The sequence below is a fragment of the Amyelois transitella genome, chromosome 26 (genome assembly GCF_032362555.1).
Source record: "Amyelois transitella isolate CPQ chromosome 26, ilAmyTran1.1, whole genome shotgun sequence".
In the NCBI taxonomy this organism is placed as follows: domain Eukaryota; kingdom Metazoa; phylum Arthropoda; class Insecta; order Lepidoptera; family Pyralidae; genus Amyelois; species Amyelois transitella.
Genome location: NC_083529.1, coordinates 7,045,118 through 7,072,998, shown reverse-complemented (window position 1 = coordinate 7,072,998; position 27,881 = coordinate 7,045,118). Strand labels below are relative to the sequence as shown.

The 27,881-nt window shown below is 36.1% G+C and overlaps 2 protein-coding genes across 3 annotated transcripts; both read left to right on the top strand.

Annotated features, from left to right (window-relative positions):
• Nucleotides 1–219: 219 nt before the first annotated feature.
• Nucleotides 220–27,286, top strand: LOC106138227 (probable serine/threonine-protein kinase kinX). Of its 2 annotated transcripts, XM_013339325.2 has the most exons (11): nt 220–374; nt 4,216–4,680; nt 4,753–6,306; nt 7,431–7,592; nt 8,210–8,417; nt 21,294–21,498; nt 22,415–22,542; nt 23,437–23,582; nt 24,458–24,542; nt 25,346–25,376; nt 26,163–27,286. In XM_013339325.2, the coding sequence occupies exons 1-10, from the start codon at nt 326–328 to the stop codon at nt 25,362–25,364; spliced, it is 3,021 nt and encodes a 1,006-aa protein (XP_013194779.1). In that variant the 5' UTR covers nt 220–325; the 3' UTR covers nt 25,365–25,376; nt 26,163–27,286. The 2 variants fall into 2 exon arrangements, with proteins under 2 accessions (XP_013194779.1, XP_013194777.1); XM_013339323.2 differs by lacking the exon at nt 25,346–25,376.
• Nucleotides 9,776–15,330, top strand: LOC132903462 (uncharacterized). The gene has a single exon (XM_060951902.1). The coding sequence runs from the start codon at nt 14,226–14,228 to the stop codon at nt 15,180–15,182; it is 957 nt and encodes a 318-aa protein (XP_060807885.1). The 5' UTR covers nt 9,776–14,225; the 3' UTR covers nt 15,183–15,330.
• Nucleotides 27,287–27,881: the final 595 nt, after the last annotated feature.

Genomic DNA, 27,881 nt, shown 5'->3' with positions numbered 1-27,881 from the left:
ATTTATGTATGTATGTATGTACGGCTAAAAGACACGACATTCGCCGACCTAACCTCGTCTATTCACACTGTTTACGAAGCCATTATGCGCCCGCGCATCCTAAAAATAAAGTTATTGTTACAAAAATATTCCCCTTACGCGCATGTCTACCTATACATTTATACCCAAATTATACTGTCATATTATCAGTTTGATACGTTATCAAAAACAAGCGAATTTGAACTTTATACTGATAATATATGTAATGACTAAACGGTTAGTCTTTCGGTAGCGTTCGTGGGATGCGCGCGCGCTCGTGACGAAATAAAAATATTATGTGTTTACAATGAAGAGTGTATATTTGTTTATTGCCGTTTTTTGCGTTGTTCCCTGCGGTAAGACCAGTGATTTTTTATGTTTAACCAATTTTATTCGCAGCTGCGCCCGCGCTGATTTAGCGCCAGCTACAAAAAAAAAACACATTTTTTTCGCGAACTCCACGGGAATTCAATTCATTTAATTCTATCGTCAAGCCAAACAGCTGAACGTGGGTTATCAGTCTTTTCAAGACTGTTGGCTCTGTCAACCCCGTAAGGGATATAGACGTGATTATATGTATGTATGTCCACGGGAACTATAGTTTTTAACGTTATGAAAATTACCCGATGTCCTCCTCCAGACTTTTAATTATATATACGAAAATTTTAAGATTGCTTCAGTAGATAACGCGTGAAGAGACAACAAATAAACAATATTAGTGGGGACTTGCTTTTATTAGCAGCTTTGCTTGCCGTGTGGTTCCTGGCACCAATAGAACAAAAGAATAAGACTATTCCATCTCCTATCCATGGGTGTCGTAAATGGCGACTAAGGTATTGGCTTATAAACTTGGGATCCTTCTTTTAGGCGACGGACTAGCAACCTGTCACTTTATATGAATCTCAATTCTATCAGTAAGCCAAACAGCTGAACGTGGCCTATCAGTATTTTCAAGACTGTTGACTCTGTCTACCCCGCAAGGGGTAGCAAATATATGTATGTATGTAAATTAACTTCAAATGAAGTTTTTATTCCGATTCAGATAATTAGTATATTAGTTTTGAAATATATCTACATAATAATATCGATCTAATATAATTAGGTAGGAAGGTAAAATCCATCTTATCTTTTTATGTTGAATTGTATTTTGAATCCAAAGCCCTTACGTTACCGGATCCTGGGTCCGCTGTCTGAAATGTCTTCATTCACTTTGTACGGCCTTAGATTTGTATAGGCACTGGTATGCAGGTAAACATCTTCTTCATATAAACGATATGAAGAAGGGTCATGTTTTTTGGCAGACGACTGTACATTTTCTCTTATCTATACTAATATTATAAAGCTGAAGACTTTGTTTGTTTGAACGCGCTAATCTTAGGAACTTCTGGTTCGAATTGAATAATTCTTTTTGTGTTGAATAGACCATTTATCGAGGAAGGCTTTAGGCTATATAACATCACGCTGCAACTATATGAAGCGAATTAATAATGGAAAATGTGAAAAAAACGGGGAAAATTATTCATCCTTGAGGGCTTCAATGATGCCCAAAATAACTATTCCACGCGGACGAAGTCGCGGGCACAGCTAGTTAAAAGTAAAATGATTTTATACGTAGGTATTCTTCTATATCTGTATAGTAATATATTTAAGTATTTTAGTCATTTTATTGCGCGACATAATTTTGTTTACAATGTAGTCAGTGTGTCAGTGTAGTCACGTCTATATCGCTTGCGAGCTAGACGGAGCCAACAGTCTTGAGAAGACTGAAAGGCCACGTTCAACGGTATATAGAAAAAGTTAACAAAAGTAGATTTACAATAATACAATTAGCAAAAAAATTTGGTGTATAAAAACAGTTTTTATCATGAATCTACTTAATGATAATATGATAAAATTTATGACCGGTTCTTTATTGATAACTGCCTTCTTTTGTTCAATAAATAGGTGAATTAAGTAAAATTCATCACACACGAATTGTCATACAACGTACGTATGTACATTTGTATAACGTTAAATTTCATTATGTTATCTTTTTTCAAAACAAACAATGACAAAAATTCGCAATAATTATACCAATTACCTAGACATTATATATTATTTTTACTTAATGCACCTTTAACGGATTAAATAATTAATATCATTCTACATACATTAAATAAACATATATTCTTGATTCATGTATACCTACATAATTATTATAACTCAGTGGTACCTATACATATATATTACGTATTGCTTAGTATGAAAATATGTTGATTTAAATATTTTGCAATTTCGAGACAAATAGCATGATTGTCATTATTCAATGTTTTACGGTAAGTAAAAAAATAGCATTATGTTATCAAACTAGATATATAAACATACTTATAGACACATGTATGTCCCTTGCGGGGTAGACAGAGCCAACAGTCTTGAAAAGACTGACAGGCCACGTACAGCTGTATGGTTGATTTATTAATATATACATATAAACACGTCTTTATCCCTTGCGGGGCAGACTGGGCGGAAAAGACCAATACGCCACGTTCAGCTGTTTGGCTTGATGATTTAGAATTGAGATTCAAATAGTGACAGGTTGCTAGCCGATCGCCTAAAAGAAGAATCCCAAGTTTATAACCTATTCCTTAGTCCTATTTATTTATTTATTCATAATTTTATTGCTTTACATACATGCTTCAAAATAATTAAAGGCACACATGCACCTTTTCAGGTATCGCAATGGTCTTTATGATGGAATTGAGATTCAAATAGTGACAGGTTGCTAGCCCATTGCCTACAAGAAGATTACCAAGTTTATTAGCCTTTTTCTTAGTCGCCTTTTACGACATCCATGGAAAGATATGGCGTGGTCCTATTTTGAAGTACCGCGGGAACCACACGACAATTATTTAGCAATTAGTGACAAAATAGACTTTTTTTTATATCACATTGGTATTTGGATATTTACTTTATCATTTGACTACACGTTATCATTATATTCTGAAGTTTAATAAATTTACATATATAAAATCACGCCTCTTTCCCGGAGAGGAAGGCAGGGACTACATCTTTCCACTTGCCACGATCTCTGCATACTTTCTTAATAAATTAAAATAAATAATGAATTAAAATTAAAGATATTCTTTCTTTTTATAAGTACATAGTTTTAGTTTTAATTTGATTTAATTGTAATCTCTACTATTGTTACCAACAATAATAAAAAAAAAACGATAAGATATTCTCCATTAAGTATGGAAACGGACATTATGGTACATTCGATGCGGGAAAAACTACGGACGAAAGCTAGTAAGTAAGTAAGTAAGTTTATTTGCGTTAAAAGTGGTATTACAGGTCAAAGTACATTTATGTTTCTCACTCTTAACCTAAAATAGGCATGCAAATTTCTGATTATAATATTATACACAAAAATACATATATAGATTTAGCTTAAGTATTTTACTTGGTCAGTACTTACTAGCGTTAGTCTGAATTGTAACTACGTACGGACAGTCTTTCCTTGTCTATAATTAAATGCGAGCCGTGTGACGTCACGACCAGCTGACGCCGGGTGGACTTTGCACATTGCAATGTGCACTTATGTACTTACATACATACATACATATGGTCACGTCTATATCCCTTGCGGGGTAGACAGAGCGAACAGTCTTGAAAAGACTGAATGGCCACGTTCAGCTGTTTGGCTTAATGATAGAATTGAGATTTAAATAGTGACAGGTTGCTAGCCCATCGCCTAGAAAAGAATCCCAAGTTTAGAAGCCTATCCCTTAGCCGCCTTTTATGACATCAACGGGAATGAGATGGAGTGGTCCTACAAAAAGGGTTACAAACTAGGGATCATATCATGATAGAATTGAGATTCAAATAGTGACAGGTTGCTATCATGATAGAATTGAGATTCAAATAGTGACAGGTTACTAGCCCATCGCCAAAAAAGAATCCCTAGTTTGTAACCCTTTTTCTTAGCCGCCTTTTACAACATCCATGGGAGAGAGATGGAGTGGTCCTATTCTTTTTTGTATTGGTGCAGGGAACCACACGGCAAAAGATATGTATGTACGTAAATAATAAGTCTTACGTCTAGCATGTTCCCGATTTCATCTCTAGTGGTGTTTCCATAGCGCCCGGGGCCCGCTAAGTAACCTGTAATGTGACGAAGGAACTATTTTCTTTTTATTTTATCTGAATCTTTTGTTACAGCATTTCAAGATGTGTGGGACGAGTACGATACCTGGTACGATGACTTCAACAATTTAGAGGGTGATGAAATAGCAAAACTTGATAAACCACAAGAACCACAAGACGAAAATGTACAGGAGGAAATACATAACCTAGACGAGAATAAAGACGTAGTAGCGGCTAACGATGACTATAACGACTACAGAGATTATGAGATTGAGGATAATAGGGATGTTGATAAACTTAGGCCTGAAGAAGAACAAGATATAAAACAAGAGCAGGATCAAAATGAATCGTATTCTGATGAATCTGCGATTGAAGATTTTGATACTTTACAGCAAATAATCAACAATGATGAATTGAGCGATGAAGTCATTGATAAAATCTTGTCCGTAGATGAGAAGAGTCAAATGGATTTAAATGATTTGTTGCCAGAAGATGTAAGGAATGATATTGACGAAGAAGATAACGCTGAAGCTGGTGAAGGTAAAGTAGTTTCATTTTCGTTATTTGAAATAGTAGTTTCGTGAGAAAATTTTAAGTATATATTTATTTCAGGAATTCAGCCAGATATTGAAGAAATCAATAAGGAAACAAAACAAATTTTACAAAAAATCGAAAATGTATTTGATAATGATAATGGCGACGATACAAAAGATGTCCAAGATGAATCTGACAAAGAAGTTCTCCCTGAAATTGAAATTCAGGCAGATATGAAAAGCATTATTGATGAAACTCAACAAATTCTAGAGGAAACTGATAAAGAGTTCGATGAAAATAAGAATGAAGGTGTTGTCAATGAATCTGATCAAGAAAATGTTTTATCAAAAGAAAATGGAGATAACATTGATGAAGGATTAGATGTTGAAGATGACGTAGATAAACAACTGTCAGAAATCGAGGCGAACATGCAAGGTATTATAGACGAAACTCGACAAATATTAGAAGATACTAGTAATAACTTTGATGAAAATAATGATAATAAAGATGAACAAAAAGATATTGCAGAAGAACCAGTTAAAGACCAATTAGATGCATCGCAAGATAAATTAAATGAAGAGGAAGCAATAGTTAATGACAACGTGGATTCTGTGGATAAAGTTTACGAAGATCTTAATGCCGATCTTGATAAATTATTGGAAACTTGGAAGAAGTTGAGTGTTGAAAATAATGACGAAGAATCGGCGGAAAATGTTGAAAGTAATAACGAACAAGCTCTACCAGAAGAACCAAATGCCGATGATGATATTGGTCGCGATCATGTTGAAATAGGGGATGAAGTCAAAGAGAAAAACGATTTTGATTATGAAGGTGAGTCTCGTATTCTGGCTGTCAGAGACGATTATTACGAATCAATTTTAGATAAGGATCTATCAGATTTGTTCAAAGAATTTGAAGATGATTACGGTAACGTCAAAGCTGACCAAAAAGACGACGTAGAATCTGAAGAGTCTGCACCGATCTTGTACGTCAATGATGCATTAGATGCTGATCATGAACAGAACAACCAAGAAGAAAATGTCGAATTAAAATCCGCTGATTTAGAGGACGCTCAAATTGAAACTGATCCATTATATGGTAATCTTGAAAAAAACAACGAACAAATTAACGTTGAATTGAAATCCGCTGATGTAGAGGACGCTCAAATTGAAACTGATCCATTAGATGATAATCTTGACGATAACAACGAACAAGCTAATGTCGAATTCAAATCTGCTGATTTAGAAGACTCTCCTATTGAAACTGAGCAGAGAGCCAAAATCGAGAATTCAGTAGACAATCCGAAAGTCGAAGAACCAGACAGTGTTGCTGAAGAAAAGTTCACTAAGTATGTAGCCCAACTGACTAGTAGCGAATTAGATGAACTCAGCAGACAATTTGTGATGATACACAAAGAAGAAATGAAACTGGACGCCGATGAGACGCCAATACACATTACTTTGACTGCGGATGAACCAGTGGTTATCACTTCTCCTAATTACCCGAGCGCTTACCCAACAGATGCAACAACCATAGATTGGATTTTGGAAGGTCTTGGAACTGGAGTGGAAGTTAATATTACCGATTTGGAGATTAATAGCGCTATGGGGCATTACTTGATGCTGAAGCCAGGTAATTCTTATCAATACTACCTTGTCCGTACTGTGCCGTGTGGTTCCCGGCACCAATACAAATCAGAATAGGACCACTCCATCTCTTTCCCATGGATGTCGTAAAAGGCGACTAAGGGATAAGCTTACAAACTTGAGATTCTTTTTTAGGCGATGGGCTAGCAACCTGTCTCTATTTGGATCTCAATTCTTTCATTAAGCCAAGTAGCTGAACGTGGCCATTCGGTCTTTTCAGGACTGTTGGCTCTGTCAACCCCGCAAGGAATATAGACGTGACCATATGTATGTATGTATATGTACTATCTTATCCTACTAACTACGACACTGACTTTCTGACATCAAAGGACAGTCCGAACCGTCTAGAGACTTGAAATCGTGATTTTTCGTTTACGCGGACGAAGTCGCGTGCTACAGCTAGTAAATTAATTGTCGTTGATAGTTACATACATACATACATAAAATCACGCCTCTTTCCCGGAGTGGTAGGCAGAGACTACTTCTTTCCACTTGCCACGATCTCTGCATACTTCCTTCGCTTCATCCACATTCATAACTCTCTTCATGCAAGCTCGGCGGTTTCGGGTAATGATATGATGTACGAAAAGAAGAATCGTAACAGAATGTAGAAAGGTACATTTTCCTCAAACATAATTAATGACTAATTGGCATGTTTGTAAACACAGTACATTGTCACGTATTTTAAAATCCAATTTAGCTGACAGTACGAGAATGCATAGATTTTCCTTAACGCTTCGCATTTTCCTTTAGTTGAATTAATTAGTGCAGAATTGTGTTTGGATATCGACGCTGCAATATGAACCTATTTACATAATTTCATTAAGGAGAAAGGAGAGCGCCGTGTGGTTCCCGGCACCAATAGAAAAAAGAATAGGACCACTCCATCTCTTTCCCATGGATGTCGTAAAAGGCGACTAAGGGATAGGCTTACAAACTTGGTATTGTTTTTTAGGCGATGGTTTAGCAACCTGTCACTATTTGAATCTCAATTCTATCATTAAGCCAAACAGCTGTACGTGGCCATTCGGTCTTATCAAGACTGTTGGCTCTGTCTACCCCGCAAGGGATATAGACGTGAATATATGTAAGTATATTTCATTGATACAGGTCAGTCAGACGCCTCGGGTGACCAAGGCATCGTATTCGCGTACCGGATCAACACTGAACGCCGTTATCGCTTCAGGGACGTAAACAAACTGTTCATCAGATTCAATCCGGTAGGGGGGATGTCCTTTTCCAAAGGGTTCCAGCTCAGCGTCAGGATGATTGGTGAGTAGAATCTGTTTGAATGTGAGTTAACATACATACATAAATAAATATAATAAATAAATATATATGGGACAAATTACACAGATTGAGTTAGCCTCGAAGTAAGTTCGAAACTTGTGTTACGAGATACTAACTCAACGATACTATATTTTATAATAAATACGTATATAGATAAACATCTAAGACCCAGGCCAATCAGAGAAAGTTCGTTTCTCATCATGCCCTGGCCGGGATTCGAACCCGGGACCTCCGGTGACACAGACAAGCGCACTACCGCTGCGCCACAGATGCCGTCAAAACATAAATCACGACTCTTTCCCGGAGGAGTAGGCAGGATGTGCCGTGTGGTTCCCAGAACCAAAAGATAAAACAATCTGACCACTCCATCGCTTTCACATGGATGCCGTAAAAGACGACTAAGGGATAGACTTTTAAACTTGAGATTTTTCTTTTAGACGACCGACTAGCAACCTATCATTAAGCCAAATAGCTGAACGTGGCCATTCAGTCTTTTCAAGACTGCTGGCTCTGTCTATCCCGCAAGGGACATGGACGTGACCATATGTATGTATATATGACAAGGCTAACAACATTACCGATCTCATCCTTCCCTCCAGAGCCGCCAGTTTCCGAGGACAGCGACCAAGAAGCCGTCCCTGAACCAGAGTTCCTGATCCCGGAGCCACGGGAGACAGCCACTCTCCTCCTGGCCGGAGTCAACACCACCAGCTTCGAAGAGATCCGGGAGGAGTTCAGGCGACTCCTGGCCGATATGGCTACTATGTACATCAATGCTAAAGATATTGACCCTGGAATGAACGCCACGTGAGTAACTTATTTGACTACAACATTTTAATGATTTTTTTCAGGATTTCATTAATCAAATCTGCGGGCACGGCAGTGCACCCGCCAAGTCGAGCAAAAAAAAGCGGCATGCATGATTTGATTATAAGTATGTATCACACTACGGGGCAGCAACTGAATTCCTCACCAAAGTCCAATTCCTAGTCCAATGTCCAAGTCGATCTATTTGTTTAAAACGTAAAATATTTTTAATATTGGCATGATAATAACTTATGTAATAACTTAAGGCAGAAGGTCCTTTAAGTAGAGACTAAATAGATCAAACGACTTGGTATTACATGGATCTCACAACTTTTTACGTTAGAAAGACTGAGCTGCGAGACTTGGGTTTTTTTACTGGATGTTTTTGATGGTATTTACTTAATTGTCTATTTAAAAAAGTATACTAATTAATAAACAAATCTAATGCGCCACCGGCATTTGTATGCAACCTCAATGTACTCAATGCTTTAACCAAATTTCGTGTAATTAATGATGTCTGTGTCGATCACCATTTCCAAAAATACTTACTTTTCTGCAAAAATTACTTACTTTTCTGCAAAACTCACTTACTTTTCTGCCAAACTGCTGATTCAGCAAAGTTCCATTTGGGTGTATTTTTCGCCCGCGATAAAAGTACCCTAAGTTCTTCTTCGAAGTATATATATGTTTGTGAAAAAATATCGGGCTAGTGGTTGACGTGAAAACGAACAAAAAACAAACAATACTCTCTCACATTATAAAATTATACAATATACATACATACTAGTACATATAATCACGTCTATATCCCTTGCAGGGTAGACAGAGTCAACAGTCTTGAAAAGACTGATAGGCCACGTTGAGCTGTTTTATGATGGAATTGAGATACATATAATTACGTCTATATCCCTTGCGGGGTAGTGTGAGCCAACAGACTTAAAAAGACTGACGGAGAGATATGTAGAATTGAGATTTGAAGAGCTACGGGTTGCAAACATGTCGCCTAAAAAGGAGAATCGCAAGTTTATAAACCTATCCCTTAGTTGCCTTTTACGACATCCCCGGGGCAAGAGATGGAGTGGTCCTATTCTTTTTTCTATCGGTGCCGGGAACCACACGGCACAAATTAATTATAAAATTATATTAGTATAGATATCAGATTTATTTTAGAAGACTCTTTTTTTTTAATTTACGAGTAGCTACAGTCGATAAACTTTTTTTTTTTTTCAAAATAAGAACAGGTATTTCCGCAACACAACAAAACTCTGTTACCCACACGAGTTCAAGAACTATATTTAACAACATACAAGCTACAACAACACACATGTTGTTTGTATGCGAACGCCACGGGTCTGGAGAACAGTTGAGATCTCTTCACTGTTGTGAAGGTACTTCATGTCTATAGGATGCTTGTTACAAATAAGGTTGACTACATACTATAAAAGAAATTAAAAATAAAATTAAAATTCGAATATTTGGAAAAACTTGGGATTCTTTTTTAGGCGATGGGCTAGCAACCTGTCACTATTTGAATCTGAATTCTATCATTAAGCCAAATAGCTGAACGTGGCCATTCAGTCTTTTCAAGACTGTTGGCTCTGTCTACCCCGCAAGGGATATAGACGTGACCATATGTATGTATGTATTTGGAAAAAAGAGGTCGTTCTACCGCGTGAGAACCCTTGCGGGGTAGACAGTCATTCTTGAAGAGACTGATAGGCCACGTTCAGCTGTTTGGCATTATGATAGAACTGAGATTCAAATAGTGACATGTTGCTAGCCCATCGCCCAAAAGAAGAATCCCAAGTTTATAATCCCATCCCTTAGTCGCCTTTTATGACATCCTTGAGAAGCAGATGGAGTGGTCTTATTCTTATTTTCTTTTGGTGCCTGGAACCACACGGCACGATCTGGTATTATTTGTATATCAATATTGATTAGAACTGACGAAATCGTTTTTAACGACATGATAAGTGTCAAATGAAATCTGAATAGGCGCTTAATTGAGTGTCGATTGTGCTAACTCAATTCACAAGTATTAAAACGTATTTTGAAAAATAACTTTGAGCCAATTTTTTTTTAATAAAAGTCATCATATTTGTATGAGGAGAATATAACAGGAAAAATATTTTTCCTGTTACCTACGTTTAAATGCAGCGTAAGTTTTAAAGGAGGAACATACATACATATGGTCACGTCTATATCCCTTGCGGGATAGACAGAGCCAACAGTCTGAAAAAGACTGAATGGCCACGTTCAGCTATTTGGCTTAATGATAGAATTGAGATTCGAATAGTGACAGGTTGCTAGCCTATCGCCTAAAAAAGAATCCCAAGTTTGTGAGCCTATCCCTTAGTCGCCTTTTACGACATCCATGGGAAAGAAATGGAGTGGTTCTATTATTTTTTGTATTGGTGCCGGGAACCACACGACAATAAGGAGGAAATTGGTAATTAAACTGTTAGGCCTTTAACAAGACTCCATTAGTAAATTTTAGGCGATGCATAAATGCGTTGGTCCCAACACTAATGTATGGGAGTGAAAGTTGGGTGAGCCAGAAGCGGCATGAAAGCTTAATGTCCTAACGAATGGAGTATGCAGGGATCGTGGCAAATGGAAAGATATGGTCTCTGTCTACCTCCCAGGAGAGAAGCGTGATCCTACTTATATTATAAATGCGAAAGTTTGTGACTATGTCAGTATGGATGTTTGTTACTCATTCACGCAAAATCTGAACCGATTACGATGCAATTTGGTATGTAGTTAGCTGAAGACCCAGAATAACATATAGGCCACTTTTTTTCTCAAAGTCCCCGCGGGAATGATTCCACGCGGACTAAGTCGCGGGCGGCTTCTAGTTTTATATAATGCTAAAGGAATTTTGAGCAATAATTTCCTTATATTTTATTTACGGTAAAAACAGCGTGATATCAGTTGACAAAAGAATAACAATGGGTGTTATATGCAGAATTACCTTGAAATTATGCACCTATCCATTATGCATTTATTATGCTATTTCATATCCTGTAACACAATTTTACACCGATCATTGTTCTAAGGCGACTAAGGGATAGGTCTAAAAACTTGGGATTCCTCTGGGAACTGTAGGCTATAAATTTTTCACTATTTGAATCTCAATTCCATCACAGAATGTGGTCTTTCAGTTTTTTTCAAGTCTGTCGGTTATGTCTTCCCCGCAAGGGATATAGATGTGTATGTATAGATAGATAGATAATCACGTCTATATCCCTTGCGGGGTAGACAGAGCCAACAGTCTTGTAAAGACTGATAGGCCACGTTCAGGTTTTTGGCTTTAAGTTAGAATTGAGATTCAAATAGTGACAGGTTGCTAGCCCATCGCCTAAAAGAAGAATCCCAAGTTTATATGCCTACCCATTAGTCGCCTTTTACGACATCCATGGAAGAGAGATGGAGTGGTCCTATTCTTTTTCTATTGGTGCCGGGAACCACACGGCAGAGACGTGTATGTATGTATCAAAATATGATGCTTCCATCAATGCGGGATTATTATAATATCAATCGATGATTCATATTAGTTATTCCCCTTAAATTTCTCAATTATGTATGTACACTGGATTATCGTCATTTTTATCGAAGAACGGAAAGCGATAAGGGACAAATAATAAGATTGTTAACATTATATACATAATATGCCGTGTGGTTCCCGGCACCAATACAAAAAAGAATAGGATCACTCCATCTCCTTAGCCTTACAAACTTGGGATTCTTTTTTAGGCGATGGGCTAGCAACCTGTCACTTTTTGAATCTCAATTCTATCATTAAGCTAAATAGCTGAACCTGGCCACCCCGCAAGGGATATAAGCGTATATATACATATGTATATACATATAATATAGTATATATGTATAATACATATAAATTGTAACTGATCGATATAAGGGGATCTGTATAATATGATCAATAGAATATGAAAAAATATACATTATACATATATACATTTATGTATGTATCACGATTGCTTGGTAGATAGAGTCAACAGTTTTGAAGAGACTTTGAAAAGGCCACATTCATCTTGTCCGCTTGAGATGGAATTGAGAATCAAATAGTCACAACCCTGTCCTACAAAAGGAATGTCAAGTTTATTAGCCTTTCCTTTAGTCGACTTTTACGGCACACATAGACTTCTAGAATATTGTCGTTAAATGTGTTCGGCTTGGTCCAACAAAAGTTTCCTTCCCATATTTTTAAGAAGATCAGCGTTTTACCGATTTATGACGTACTATAGCGACCCGCCCCGGCTTTGCCCGGCTTTGCACGGGTAACATTTATAGATCCTCAGAAAACCCTCTTCTAAGATTTCAAACAAATTGAGATTAGCGAATACACACTGACAGACATATTATTAATACGAGTATGTTATGATAAAGTAGCGGACGACAGATAATTATAAATAAGTAAGTCTACATTTGGTAATAAAATAACTGATAACTCGCTAATTACACAAATTGTTTCGGAGAAATAAAGCGAGGCAAACAGTGTAATGGAGATAATATTATTACCTACTTGTCTCATTAAATATTTCCGTATTTTATTTATAACTAGCTGTACCCGCGACTTCGTCCGCGTGGAATAGTTATTTTGGGCATCATTGAAGCCCTCAAGGATGAATAATTTTCCCCGTTTTTTTTTCACATTTTCTATTATTTCTTTGTTCCTTATAGTTGCAGCTTGATGTTATATAGCCTTAAGCCTTCCTCGATAAATGGTCTATTCAACGTAAAAATAATTTTTCAATTCGAACCAGTGGTTCCTGAGAGCGCATTCAAACAAACAAACAATCTCTTCAGCTTTAAAATATTAGTATAGATACTACAATGGCGTTTTAAAGGCGGTAAATAATACTGGCCGTATTGTTAATCGCCTTTAAAATGTTTATCCGCGATTATCTCGCGTTCCGCTGAACCGATTTTGATGTGGTTTTCAGGAAAGTGTTCGTCACACTTATGGAAGGTTTTACCGACTTCAAGAAAAGAGGATATCGATTGGAGGCGGTATTTTTTTTACAATAGTTATTGCAATAGCGCATAAACTGTAAGTCTATGTGTTATCAGACTTTAATCACGTCTTGATCTTCAACGGCGTAGACAGTGTAGTTTACGAGTTTATTCGTTACAAACATAAAAAAAGACTCATTCTGTTTATATTTTAAGAATTACAGTATACATAGCTCTATGGATGCTTAATTTATAATTGTATACAATCTTACGAATGACTTTTTCACAGAATAGTGCAAAACACGGGGGCGAAAACTAGTCATTAATAATTCAAAGCTCCCATACAGGTGTCCCCACTGACCTACTCCCTTACTCGCCTCGCTTTGACCTAATAACGTGATATAACCTAAAACAAAAACATCATCAAAAATACTCCATTGACAATCTAACAAAATCATCTTAACCTAAATTTGTTTGCATTGAAATACAAGTTGTTTAATATAAAGAAAACAATGTTAAATTTAATTTTAGAGTTCAAGGCGTTACACCACGCATGCGCGTATTAAAGCTCCACGCATGCGCAGTGCTAACGTCAAATCTATTTCAGTACTGCAAATAACACTGCAGAGCTTACACACCCGGACTTCAGTGCGATAACAAACTATAAAAACAAAAAAGAAACGTGTTCAAAATAAAACAAATAATGCCACTGTTAAATTCAATGATGTGCGACAAAGTAATGATATAGTCAAAGTCTTTCAATTACGGCAATGCGACAGAACGGAATCGATGTGAATTCGTGATGCCAAAAACCAGTAACGAAATAAAATCATGGAGCCTCTGATAGATAGAAACAATTTTGCAATTAGCGCAATGGTGACTGTAGCCATGCAAATACTGTACTTCACCATAGCATCTCTATTCCAGACTGACAAAGTCACAGATTTTACTGGTGGTGCCAATTTCATTATCATAGCGTTACTCACTTTCTTCTTAGGCCAGGGGGGGAGTACTTTGAAAAGTTATGACAGCAGACAGCTCATGGTGACAGCTTTTGTTTGCGTCTGGGGTTTAAGGCTCTCAGGGTACCTGATTTACAGAATCTACCACATCGGCAGAGACAAACAATTCGAAGACAGAAAGAGTAATACCCTCAGATACGCTGTGTTCTATACTTTCCAAGCGATTTGGGTGTACATTGTCAGTTTACCTGTTATTATCATAAATTCGCCGCATCATTCGTTCCCCAAGTCGCCGAAAACGATGACTACATTGGACTCTGCTGGGGCAGGGATATTCGTCATAGGATTACTCATTGAGACTTATGCAGATTTGCAGAAATTCGCGTTCAGACAAGAGCCCGCGAATCAAGGAAAATGGTGCAACGATGGCCTCTGGGGGCTATCAAGACATCCCAATTATTTCGGAGAAGTTGTTCTGTGGTGGGGTATATTTGTTATATCCCTGAATGTGATAGAAGGAGTAGAATGGGTGGCGATACTCTCGCCACTGTTTACGACGGCTATCATACTGTTCTTATCTGGCATTCCGTTGCTGGAACGATCAGCGGACGAAAAGTACAGAGATAACCCTGATTATCTATATTATAAGGCGTCAACGTCACCTTTGATTCCGATACCGCCGGCTATTTACGTCGAAGTGCCCAAGTTCCTGAAGTGTATACTTTGTTGTGAGTTTTCCTTTTACGATTCGACCGGAGATGAGTTCCCGGCTCCCACCATCGTCACGGAGACGACCAGCATCTCAATGGTGCAGTCCCAGACATAGCTAACAAAAGCCGCGCGCGACACCGGCGCGGCCAAGTCCGAATCGGCGTGCTTCAAAGGCCAAAACTCTGCGAAACAATTGTGATACACAGCCGAGGAGCCACCTCAAAAGAAATTGCCAAATTCATTGCCACTTAAGAAAAGTAATACTGTAGATATGAACAATTATAATACTTATATGAATAATTTGAGAAAAAGCAAACAAGTTGCTCTAGATCTATTGGATGATACGAAGGATATTTTTGAAGGTATATCCGAAGAAAGCCCCAGTGGTACTAAATTTAGGAACATGCCTAGTGACTTAGATGTAGAAGCAGGGCCTAGTACTAGTACAGATAAGACTAGAAGGCCAACAGAGATTGTAAAATATGGTAAAATAACTTTCAATACAACAGCGATACTCCATCACTACCCGCAAATGGCGCAAAACAAAGAAAACAGCGTAGCGCGTGAAAACTCGGTAGCCACAAAAAAGTCAGATCTAAATTTGCCAGAAGCCAAGGACAATAACAACGATGTCATTGACAAACAAAGAATAACAACTTCTAAGGATAATAGTAATAATAATGATTCGTCCAAACGGAACTGCGTCATAAATTCTGATAACACAATTGAGGTATTGAAGAAGCCTGTCAAATTTACTGAAGAGAAGCTTGTATGAGGTTTGGAGATAAGGTTCTATTCGGCACACTTCCGCCTGTGCAGATTCTGGCACCAGATGCGTGCGCGCCGAAGATCAAACATATCGCCGATAGAAATGTTGTAAATAATGCTAAAGACTGGTATCAGGGAGCAATGACTCCAATTAGAATAACGTTAGATGTTAAATGTTTTGTTAATGCTAATAGTGTCCATCCGTCTCAATAGTATTAGGATAATAAAGTGACTGTTCGGAAGGATTATAATTTAGAAGTTATTGCGGAGAAGGAAGACGTTGTGTTTAGGTGAGTGATTACAAATCTTATGGCGTTGATTGATTTGTCGACATGACCTAAATAATAAATTGAAATTTCTTTGTTGCACAAAAGATTTTATAACTTTCATGTCGGAATTTGCTGTCTTATTTTTCGCAAACGATATGAATCTTACATATTTTTATTGCTTTGTACATACATACACAAAATCACGCCTTTTCCCGGAGGGGTAGGCAGAGACTACATCTTTCCACTTGCCACGATCTCTGCATACTTCCTTCGCTTCATCTACATTCATAACTATTGCTTTGTGGACATTTATTTTTAGGTTTCAAACAATTTAGTATAAACAGCATTTCGAATACTACAGGTATTCGAAACTATAGTTAGCTCTTCAATTATTTAACTTCTAATTGAAGAGTTAACTATAGTTATATGCTTAACGATTTTTTCGTCAATATGACTCAGCTTTTATCTTTAAGTATTATTTCATTTGCTATACTGATAAGGTGTTATTATAAATTTAAAAGATACAAATAAGTCACAAAAAATAATATACAAGTACAAATAACACGTTGATAGCCTTCACTTAGGTGAGGAATCCCAACTTAATTAGCATTTCTCTTGATTGGGTTTACAATCGTTAAACGGAGGTGTTTCCAAAAATTCTTTCTTTCTTTCTTTCTAAGCGGACGTGTCCTACGTTACAATCTACCTCCATGTCAAGTTTCATCTTTATTGGCTTAGCAGTTTCTGCGATTTCGTGATCAATGATTGAGTGTTTTGCGCTTTATATAGATGGATGAGAACGTCAGTATGTATTCTAAAACTATAATAATTAATTTATCAATTCATAAAACAGTTGACGGCTCACGTATTAGATAGTGTAATGATTCCGCTGAATATATTACGCGATAATATTTGCGATTTCGAAATTTTCCACATTATTCTTGAACTGCGCATTTAATTGTACATACATATATGATCACGTCTACGGGGCTACGGGGTAGGCTTGCGGGGTAGACGGAGCCAAACGTCCTGAAAATACTGTCAGGCCACGTTCAGTTGCGTGGCTTAACGATGGAATTGAAATTCGAATAGTGAAAGGTACCACTAACGTATTACGGTTGTCTGTGACAATGGGTTCGAATCCCGGCCAGGGCATGATGAGAAAAGATCTTTTTCTGATCGGCCTGGGTCTTAGTTTTTTTATCTATGTAAGTATATATATTAAAAAATATAGTATCGTTAAGTTAGTATCTCGTAACACAAGTCAAGAATTTATTTCGAGACTAACTCAATCTGTGTAGTTTGTCCCGTATATATTTATTTATTTATTATTAATGTCTTAGCTGTTTTATAACGAAATAATGAACTAATCTAATAAACATCAAAACAAAAATTTATCATCCTTTGTCGGCCTCTGTGGCGCAGCGGTAGTGCACTTGCCTATGTCACAGTAGGCCACGGGTTCGAATCCCGGCCAGGGCATGATGAGAAACCAACTCTGATTGGCCTGATTATTGAATGTTTATCTATATAAGTATGTATTATAAAATATAGTATCGTTGAGTTAACATCTCGTGACACAAGTCTCGAACTTACTTCGGGGCTAACTCAATCTGTATAATTTTTCCATACCAAAATCTTTTACAATAAATAAAATAACAATATCCTATTAGGAAGGTCATGCTTAGAATCAAGAATTGAAATTAAGAGACGATAGGTATATTTTAAAATATAGTATAGGTCTGTACATCTACACATATAATAAATCTGTAGAAGGGTCAATTCTGTAACTGGATCGATACCAAACGCAAATATGTGATAAAAAATTTTTTTGTCTGTTTGTCTGTCTGTATCAGGTAAACTAACGATTTCGATGAAACTTGGTATAATTGTATCTTATTATCCTGGGCATAAAATGGGATACTTTTATCCTGAAAAAATACGAAGAAAAAACAATAAATCTTAATTTTTCAGTTTTATCCATAGATGTTGTTCTGTAAAACCGCGAACACACGTTGCCTTACTCGCAGTGGATTCAGCGCAGTAATAAGATGTCATTGTCAGATTTACTCAAAATGTAGCAAATAAACCATCCACGCGAAGACCGACATCCGCGCGAACGGAGTCGCGGGCGGAAGCTAGTTCACAAATAAAATGCTAGGCATGATAAAAAGTGAAACAAATTAAGTAATTTGTTATCCGTCGAACAATGGATGGAATCGATATACATATAGGTAACTAATCCGCGACGTGACGATATAATGGCACCAATTTATAATTAAAGATAAGATTAAAGGAGCCATTTTGAATCAGCCAAGAAAAAACAAAGCGAAAACATGAACAAAAATGACTACAATGTCACTATTATAACATACATACATACATATAATCACGTCTATATCCCTTGCGGGGTAGACAGAGCCAACAGTCTTGAGCAGACTGATAGACCACGTTCAGCTATTTCGCTTGATGATAGAATTGAGATTCGAATAGTGACAGGTTGCTAGCCCATCGCCTAAAAGAAGAATCCCAAGTTTTTAAGCCTATCCCTTAGTCGCCTTTTACGACATCCATGGGAAGGACATGCAGTGGTCCTATTCTTTTTTCTATTGGTGCCGGGAACCACACGGTACTGAATTGAATACTATAAATATTACAGTATATTTTCTTACTCATAACATTCTGAGTGCCGTGTGGTTCCCGGCACCAATAGAAAAAAAAAACAGGACCACTCCATCTCTTTCCCATGGATGTCGTTAAAGGCGACTAAGGGATAGGCTTATAAACTTGGCATTCTTCTTTTAGGCAACGGGCTAACAACCTGTCACTATTCGAATCTCAATTCTATCTTAAAGCCAAACAGCTGAACGTGGCTTATCAGTCTTTTCAAAGCTGTTGGCTCTGTCTACCCCGCAAGGGATATAGACGTGATTATATGTATGTATGTTCGAATTAGTCTGCAATGCAGCCCCGTTATAACAGTGTAGTATCAAATACATGCCGCGTTCACCTCTAGATAGAAATCAGTTGGCGGTAATCCAAAATTCACCTTTGGCATTCTCGGAACGTTCGTAATAGCATTTCCTCATTGATAAGGAAACAACATTAAAGTCAAGGGGAGTGTGGAGTACCAAAAGTACTATTTATAAATATAACATACATACATACATAAAATCACGCCTCTTTCCCGGACGGGTAGGCAGAGACTACATATTTCAACTTGCCAGTGATCGTGATCACTGCATACTTCTTTCGTTTTTTTATTCATTTTCGAACCTCCCTTTTGATATTCCAGAAATCAAAATGTGGTCCTCAGAGTTCGAAACTGTTGGCCCTGCCTACCCCCAAGGGATTGAAACCTGATAATTCTATGTAATGCAAGTATGTGGAATTTATGGCGAACACTTTCTTCGAATTTCTTTCGATCGTGGCAATCGAATCTTTCCACTTGCCACGATCTCTGCATACTTCCTTCTGTTCATCCACATTCATAACTCTCTTCACGTCTATATCCCTTGCGGGGTAGGCAGAGCCAACAGTCTTGAAAAGACTGAATGGCCACGTTCAACTGTTTGGCTTAATGATAGAATTGAGATTCAAATAGTGACAGGTTGCTAGCCCATCACCTTAAAAAAGAATCCCAAGTTTGTAAGCGTATCCCTTAGTCGCCTTTTACGACATCCTGTCCATCCTTGTACTCGTAACATGATTCGAAACGTGCGAAATAAAATAACCGTATTTTACGTGCACGTTTTAATACCTATATTCTTTATACGTACACACGGAAAAAAGGGGGACTTAATTATATGTAGTAATAATTCCTATATTATTTACTAGCTGTGCCCGCGACTTCGTCCGCATGGAATTGTCATTTTGGGCATCATTGAAGCCCTCAAGGATGAATAATTTTCCCCGTTTTTTTTTTTCACATTTTCCATTATTTCTTTGCTTCTTATAGTTGCAGCGTGATGTTATATAGCCTAAAGCCTTCCTCGATAAATGGTCTATTCAACGCAAAAAGAATTTTTTAATACGAACCAGTAGTTCCTGAGATTAGCGCGTTCAAACAAAAAACTCTTCAGATTTATAATATTAGTTTAGATAAATAGTATAATGCAACGGGAAAATTTAAAATCAATTGCCACAATTTTAGAACTCATATTTTCTTACGACAACTTACGTATTACAATATCTTGTCTAGCAATGTAAATTATGTGCATGTTTAATGTAACAACTGCATCGTTATCAACAAAACTAATTTACACAAATAATAATAGGTTTGTAACCAAGTATTGTTCGTTACAACACCGACTTGACGTAGTTTGTAATGAATTTATACTACAAAATGGACCTGCTGGAAGAAATTTCTCTAGAAATAATTAGTGCCCTTGTACCGAATTTCTCTTTATTTTAAGTTTTATTTATGTACATAAATATATAAATAAATAATAAATAAAAGTCGCATACATTTGACATACATACATACAAAGATAGGTATAATTACGTGATCGAAATGCGCATAAAATTTTTATTTTATGCGCTATTATTATTGAACTTTTGTTCAATTACTATTTTCGAACTTTTGTACATTACTTTGAATACCAACCGATGCTCTTACAGTGAGGGAAAACATCGTGAGGAAACTGGATGAGGAACTATGATCTATCCAATACGGTTTACCTACAAAGGTTGCGGAGGTCAGATGGGAGTCGCTTCGTGTAAAAATCTGACTCACCTAATCTAGGATCCATGGTCCAAGGTATACCCCGGGCTCCTCTACAGATTTGCGAAGAAGCAATCGGCAGACTAGCTTTTACCCGCGGTTTCGCCTGCGTGAATTTAGCGCCACCTATAAACCTTGCGGGGTAGACAGAGCCAACAGTCTTGAAGAGACTGAATGGCCACGGTCAGCTATTTGGTTTAATGATAGAATTGAGATTCAAATAGTGACAGGTTGCTAGCCTGTCGCCTAAAAAAGAATCCCAAATTTGTAAGCCTATCCCTTAGTCGCCTTTTACGACATCCATGGGAAAGAGATGGAGTGGTCCTATTCTTTTGTTTTTTTATTGGTGTCGGGAACCACATGGCACTAGGATATACATATATATATACTAGGATAGTAAGGATTATACTAAACAATATTTATTAAAATTTGAACTGTTATCAACTGTACTTTTTAAAATTTCCAGAATCGTAGTGACCCAAATAACCCGCACTTACGTCTGCAACGTCAACTGGCCCGAGTTCGACTCCTGCGTCCAGGTCACCTTCGGGATCCCCCTCATCTATCCTGATGACGAGAGCAAGTTGACGGAGAGCGAGCTCATTGATATGTGGACCACGTACTTCATTCGGGATCCGTTCGCTGGCCGGCTCGCTAGGATGGGCATCAGCGTGAGTATATAGCGCCGTGTGGTTACATACATATGGTCACGTCTATATCCCTTGCGGGGTAGACAGAGCCAACGGGCTTGAAAAGACTGAATGGCCACGTTCAGCTGTTTGGCTTAATGATATAATTGAGATTCAAATAGTGACAGGTTGCTAGCCCATTGCCTAAAAATAGAATCCCAAGTTTGTAAGCCTATCCCTTAGTCGCCTTTTACGACATCCATGGGAAAGAAATGGTGTGGTCCTATTCTTTTTTCTATTGGTGCCGGGAAAATCGTAAAACGCGACTGAGGGGTAGGCTTATATACTTGGGATTCTTCTTTTAAGGCGATGAGCTAGCAACCTGTCACTATTTGAATCTCAATTCTATCTTGAAGACAAACAGCTGAACGTGGTCTATCTTCTTCTGTGTTTTCAGGATTTTACCTTTCACTACTCAAAGGTTGGCTGGAAGAGATTGCTAAGCGATAAGTCCGCCTTTGCTCAACATTATTCATAATGTTTGTTTCTACTACATTTTCTTTTACGGGCAATAAAGATCATTTGTACATACATACATACATATGATCACGTCTTTATCCCTTACGGGGTAGACAGAGCCAACAGTCTTGAAAAGACTGATAGGCCACGTTCAGCTGTTTGGCATAATGATAGAATTGAGATTCAAATAGTGACGGGTTGCTAGCGCATCGCCTAAAAGAAGAATCCCAAGTTTATAAGCCTATATAAGTCGCCTTTTACGACATCCATGGGAACGAGATGGAGTGGTCCTATTCTTTTTTGTATTGGTGCCGGGAACCACACGGCACCAATACAAAAAAGATGATTTGTATTGTATTGTACATTTATATAATTTAAAACAAAAATGTGATACCTTATGTAACCTGTATATCAGTCCCGCCTTGAATTTTGATTCCAGGTATACTGGCCGCCCAAAGAGAGCTACATATTGACCATTTGGGTGGTGGTCGGAGTTGGAGTGCTGGTAGCGGCGGCCATGTTGTCTTTCGCTTTATGGCGGTATAGTTGCGTCGATAACTATACTAGGTGAGTTTAGTGAGCTGATTTCTCGGGCAGGTATCAAATAATTTAAGTTAAATATTAAGTTAAGCCGTGTGGTTCCCGGCACCAATACAAAGAAGAATAGGACCACTCCATCTCTTTCCTATGAATGTCGTAAAAGGCGAATAAGGGATAGGCTTACAAACTTGGGATTCTTTTTAGGCGATGGGCTAGCAACCTGTCACTAGTTGAATTTCAATTCTGTCGTTAAGCCAAATAGCTGAACGTGGCCATTCAGTCTTTTCAAGACTGTTGGCTCTGTCTACACCGCAAGGGATATAGACGTGACCATATGTAATATGTATATGTATCTCTTGTACTAACATTTTTATGGATCATAGTTATCTGAAAATAAAGAAATAAATAAAAAAATTAGTTCTATATAACGACGGCCTCTGTGGCGCAGCGGTAGTGCGTTTGTCTGTGTCACCGGAGGTCCCGGGGTCGAATCCCGGCCAGAGGATGATGAGAAACGAACTTTCTCTGATTGGCCTGGGTCTTGGATGTTTATCTAATAAGTATTTATTATATCGTATCGTTGTAGTATCGTTGATTTAGTATCTCGTAACACAAGTCTCGAACGTAGGTACTTCGAGGCTAACCCAACCTGTGTAAGTTGTCCCGTATATATTTATATTTATTTATTTGCTTCACAAAGCAAGTCACGCGCGACTATGTTTTCATCACGCTATAAAATTTAGATAGCGTAGATAGCGCGTTAAGCGACAACAAACAAACAAACTCTTTCCTAATTATGTCATAAAATAAAATACTACTAGGCTACTACAAGCACGTCAAGACATAAATGACTTGCAATTACGGACTTATTGGAGTATTTCAAAAGATCATTTTAATAATCAAGAATGTCTACAATTCCAGGATGGACGAACTGGGAGACACAGACAGCATTCACGACAAGAAGCGAGGTCTGGACATGTACCCCACCCCCCACCAGACTCTACCCCCACTATTCACAGAGAACGATTACAAGTGGGCTGACAGAACTTTCGATGATGACACTAGAGGTAAGGATTCTTGACGATTAACAGAATCATACATATAGTCACGTCTATACCTTGCGGGGTAGACAAAGCCAACAGTCTTGAAAACACTGAAAGGCCACGTTCAGCTGTTTGGCTTTATGATGGAATTGAGATTCATATAGTGACAGGTTGCTAGCCCATCGGCTAAAAAGAATGTATCGAACCAAAAAATAACTATGATATCCAGATTCAAATCCCATGCTGACTAGATTAAGCAGAATTGTGGTCACAGGTCACATGTAACCCCCGGGATCCTCTCCAGAAGATTCAGGGCCCAAACGGAATAAATTAGGAGCAAGATTCTTGTGTATAACTTACACAAAAATCTTGCTCCTTATACATTTCAAGTTCAAGTTATCAAGTTGTTACACGAAGCAACTCCCATCTGACCTAGACCTGACCTGAGACTACCTCTTTCCACTTGCCACGATCTCTGCATACTTCCTTCGCTTCATCCACATTCATAACTCTCTTCATACAAGCTCGACGGTTTCCGGTACTTTTGACCTGACTTTTTTGTACTTATCATGTTTGTATTTATGTGTGTTTTGTAGTAACAAATAAACGATTTATCTATCTATCTATGTATGTACCAAACTCCAAGAAGGCCAAGGAATGCTTTGAACTTGTGTTACACTTTACTTATTCAGTTTTCTCAACCGTTCGTCCATGCCGGTGACCATCTTCATCACTATTATTAAAAAATTTTTAGTACCGTATTACATTATAAAGTACAATGTACTTACGTATATTAATGCCCAATTCTCAGCCACATCTGTCATCGTTACCAAATTTATTAGAAAATTCTAGAATTTTCTAGAAAATTCAATGTAATAAAGAAACATTTAACATTTCAGTGGACATGGGTGGGTTTACGAACAACACATTCAAACGAGACGAGATGTCTTCCGAGTCCGAAGACGATGCACCCCCAAGGGACAGGTTAGATAGCTTTGTAATTAAAGACGTTAGGAATGTGGAGAGCAAATATGTTACAATTGAATAATTTACCGTAGAAATAATGAAGAATTTTGAACATATTAAAGAAAAAGTTAAACCTTTACACTCTCTCAGTGCACCTGTAGGAGATGCAAAGTTTCAAGTTTCTAGACCCAAATTACTTCCATTTTGCATGTAAGGGCGCCCGCGGTCAGCAATACTTGTTTTGTGATGTCACAATTATATTATATGACTTATTTTGAGCATATATTGAGCTTAATAATAAATTCTAAGATAAGCCAAAATGATTGCAGTAAAATTTCAATATTAACGATAATCAGAAACTATTTGTACTTTTCTTATTTAGGTATTTTATTTGATAACAAATAAATACAAAAAAGTAAATGTTAAGTAGGTATTAGTAGTAGTAATTTAACTAGCAAATTTTCGAATGCATCAGAAGTTAAATGTTTCTCTTAAAAAAATTTTGTGAGATATAAAGAACATTGATACTATCTCAAATTATTGTGATTCAATTGCTCGATCACAACAGATCATTGTAACATAATTCGAAACGTCCGCGATAAAGGTGCGTTACATGAGGTATGAAACACCGATATTTATAAATAGAATAATGCAACGCGAAACTTATTTTTAATATTGTGAGCGATAAGGAAAATTTACATTATTTCAAATTATTTGCTCTCCAAAAAACTTTTTTTTTCTTCTTTAAGGCCATGTGATCTGAAAGCCTTTTTATAACAAGGCCAATGACATTCTAATTAATTATTAATTAATTATAACAGGTACACCACTGACGTGTAACCGAAAGCAATGGTATGTTTGTGTTTTATCGCTGTGCCTTTTGCAGTATTGTATGAATTGATAACGATAAGATAAAGAAACAAATGAATTTCATATTTTTACCGTGTGATAAATTTTTATAGGAACTAACAGCTAATTGGATTTAAATATATACAATTAATGATGTCACCATTAGCTTGAAAATTTTGAATTTATTGATGTTCTTACAATGGCATCTAAAACCAAAAACTTGAAGGTGGTTTTTTTAAATAATAACTTAGTTTAACTTATTTTATTATGATGTTAAATAATAGTTTTATACGATATTGTAAAAGGTTAGCACTCTATGTTATACATAATGTGTTTGTTGTTTGATAGTGTGTGTTCTGTCTACGTATTCTTGTTTGTAATATGTTGATATCATTGTATTGTCATTGTTAATTATATTAGCACCGTGTGTACATTATGAAAATAAATTACCATTTCTCACAAAATGTGGCGTAATATTTTGGTTTGAGACTGAAATTATCTTCATTCTTGTTAACATTATGATGTGTAGATTATGCACTTACAAATATATTAGGGATTTATATTCGTACAAATATAATTTTATGAAACAAGATATTCTGATAGTTCTCGACGCTTTCTTTAATTTTGAGTTTATTTTTTTGTTTTCTTAATTAAATTAAATTACTATCATTTAAAATTTGTAAGTTCTTAAGATACTAGGTTTGTGGGTTGGTTCTGTAATGTACGTGTATTTTAAGATTTTTTCAAATAAATGATTTAAAGTAAATAACATTTTTTTATGAATTTCAGGAATGCATTCAAGCCTCGGGATTTCAACGTAGTTTGAAGTAATATCATATCTTTTTTAAATGTCTATAGACGCTATAACTAGATTGTGATTTTTGTTATACTAAAGATATCATGTATTAGGTTTTTTGTAACACTTAAAATAATTTATATTACGTATAATTTTTGCCATCTACAGAGAAAATATTACTATCAATCTTATGTAGCGCAATGAGATATATGTATATGTATATTTATGATATTATTATGTGAAATAATCTGGACGTATAATCATAATATTGTAATTAAATATTTGAAACGTTTATATTAATTATTTTAATTGTTTTAAAATTTAATTTATAAAATATTTATTTTATATAAAAATAACTTCTAAAATTTATGAAAAATAATAATATATAGTTACTACATAATTTAACGTTGTAATTTTTCTGATAAAATTTAATTTGCTTTAAACTGTTCTGTAGTTTGTTTATTCTAAAAACAGACTATAGTTAAGTGAATATTAAGAGCTTTAGAAAGGGACAAGCCTTAATGATACTATTATGAGACAATTATAACTGCTCTCTAGCAAACCACGACAAAATGTAAAAAAGAGACAAAATTGGCTTACTTCTCTTTCTAAGCCTCCTAGAAACAAATAAGTTAAAATGTTTACAACATATTTTTAAGAGTAACTTTAATAATTCTGTGAAAGCAATTAATTTAGATATCTCGTTTTTTTTCTTATAAGTGCGAAATAATAATCAATTTAAAATTAAAATATAACCACTTCTAAAACTTAATAACAAGCTTATTCTACAGCTTGGAAATATTGTTTTTATGTTTTTAATTATTAATCGTCTTTTTAATGTGAAAAACGAAGCTATAAAGTGTGCGTAGCAGTTTAAAATTTTGGCTGTTAAACATTAACCTAAGTTTAATTTTAAGAAAATAGGCTATGATATTAATTAGTGTTAGTTGGGTAACATACTTTGAGAAATAAATATACCTATTACAGTACCTATTTGTAGAAAAATAGGCAACAAAAGTAACAAGAACTGTTGTGATTTTATATTTAGTTTAAATTATTCATCATATTTTTTCTAATTATTGTTTCTTTTACTGAATAAATGTTTATTTTTATTATATTTTTTATTTTTCTCCATTTCGTGTTTCCTTTCTTCCATTATTTTCATTTTATAAATTAAAAAAGTATATATAATTTTCCCCCCAATTAATTATAAAAAGTTTGGGTTTTCAGAATTCTGAAAAGAGTTTAAATAGGGTTGTGATAAAAATAATTTATTTTTTCCATTTTATCCTATAAACATTAAATTTTAATGTAACATACCTTTTACATATTACTATATTTACCGATTACGAATTTATATAATTTGTTCGTATTACCTTAAGATAATTTAAATTAAATTGACTTCAATTTAATATAAATAAATATCAATGATTTTATTTATATAGTAAACAAATGAATGCATCTTAAATATGAACATTCATTTTCCTACCTACGTGTTGCTTTTGATATTAACTTATTAAAAGATAAATATTTCGAATTCTCTATCTATTACCACTTTATAATTTTAAAATATTATGATTACGTGTTAAAAAAAAGGAAAAAAATATAATTGATTTTAATGAAAAATGCTTTGTAGAAATGAACCAACATAAATGAAAAGTTTAAATAATCTGAAGGCTTTAAAAATCATGATAGAATAAAAATAACCTACA

Excerpts from the sequence above, each read along its gene's own strand:
- LOC106138227 (XM_013339323.2), top strand. The coding sequence starts at position 326 with ATGAAGAGTGTATATTTGTTTATTGCCGTTTTTTGCGTTGTTCCCTGC. Across the intron at positions 375-4,215 it reads TTTTTGCGTTGTTCCCTGCG|CATTTCAAGATGTGTGGGAC; the intron begins GTAAGACCAGTG and ends CTTTTGTTACAG. Across the intron at positions 4,681-4,752 it reads TAACGCTGAAGCTGGTGAAG|GAATTCAGCCAGATATTGAA; the intron begins GTAAAGTAGTTT and ends TATTTATTTCAG.
- LOC132903462 (XM_060951902.1), top strand. The coding sequence starts at position 14,226 with ATGGAGCCTCTGATAGATAGAAACAATTTTGCAATTAGCGCAATGGTG.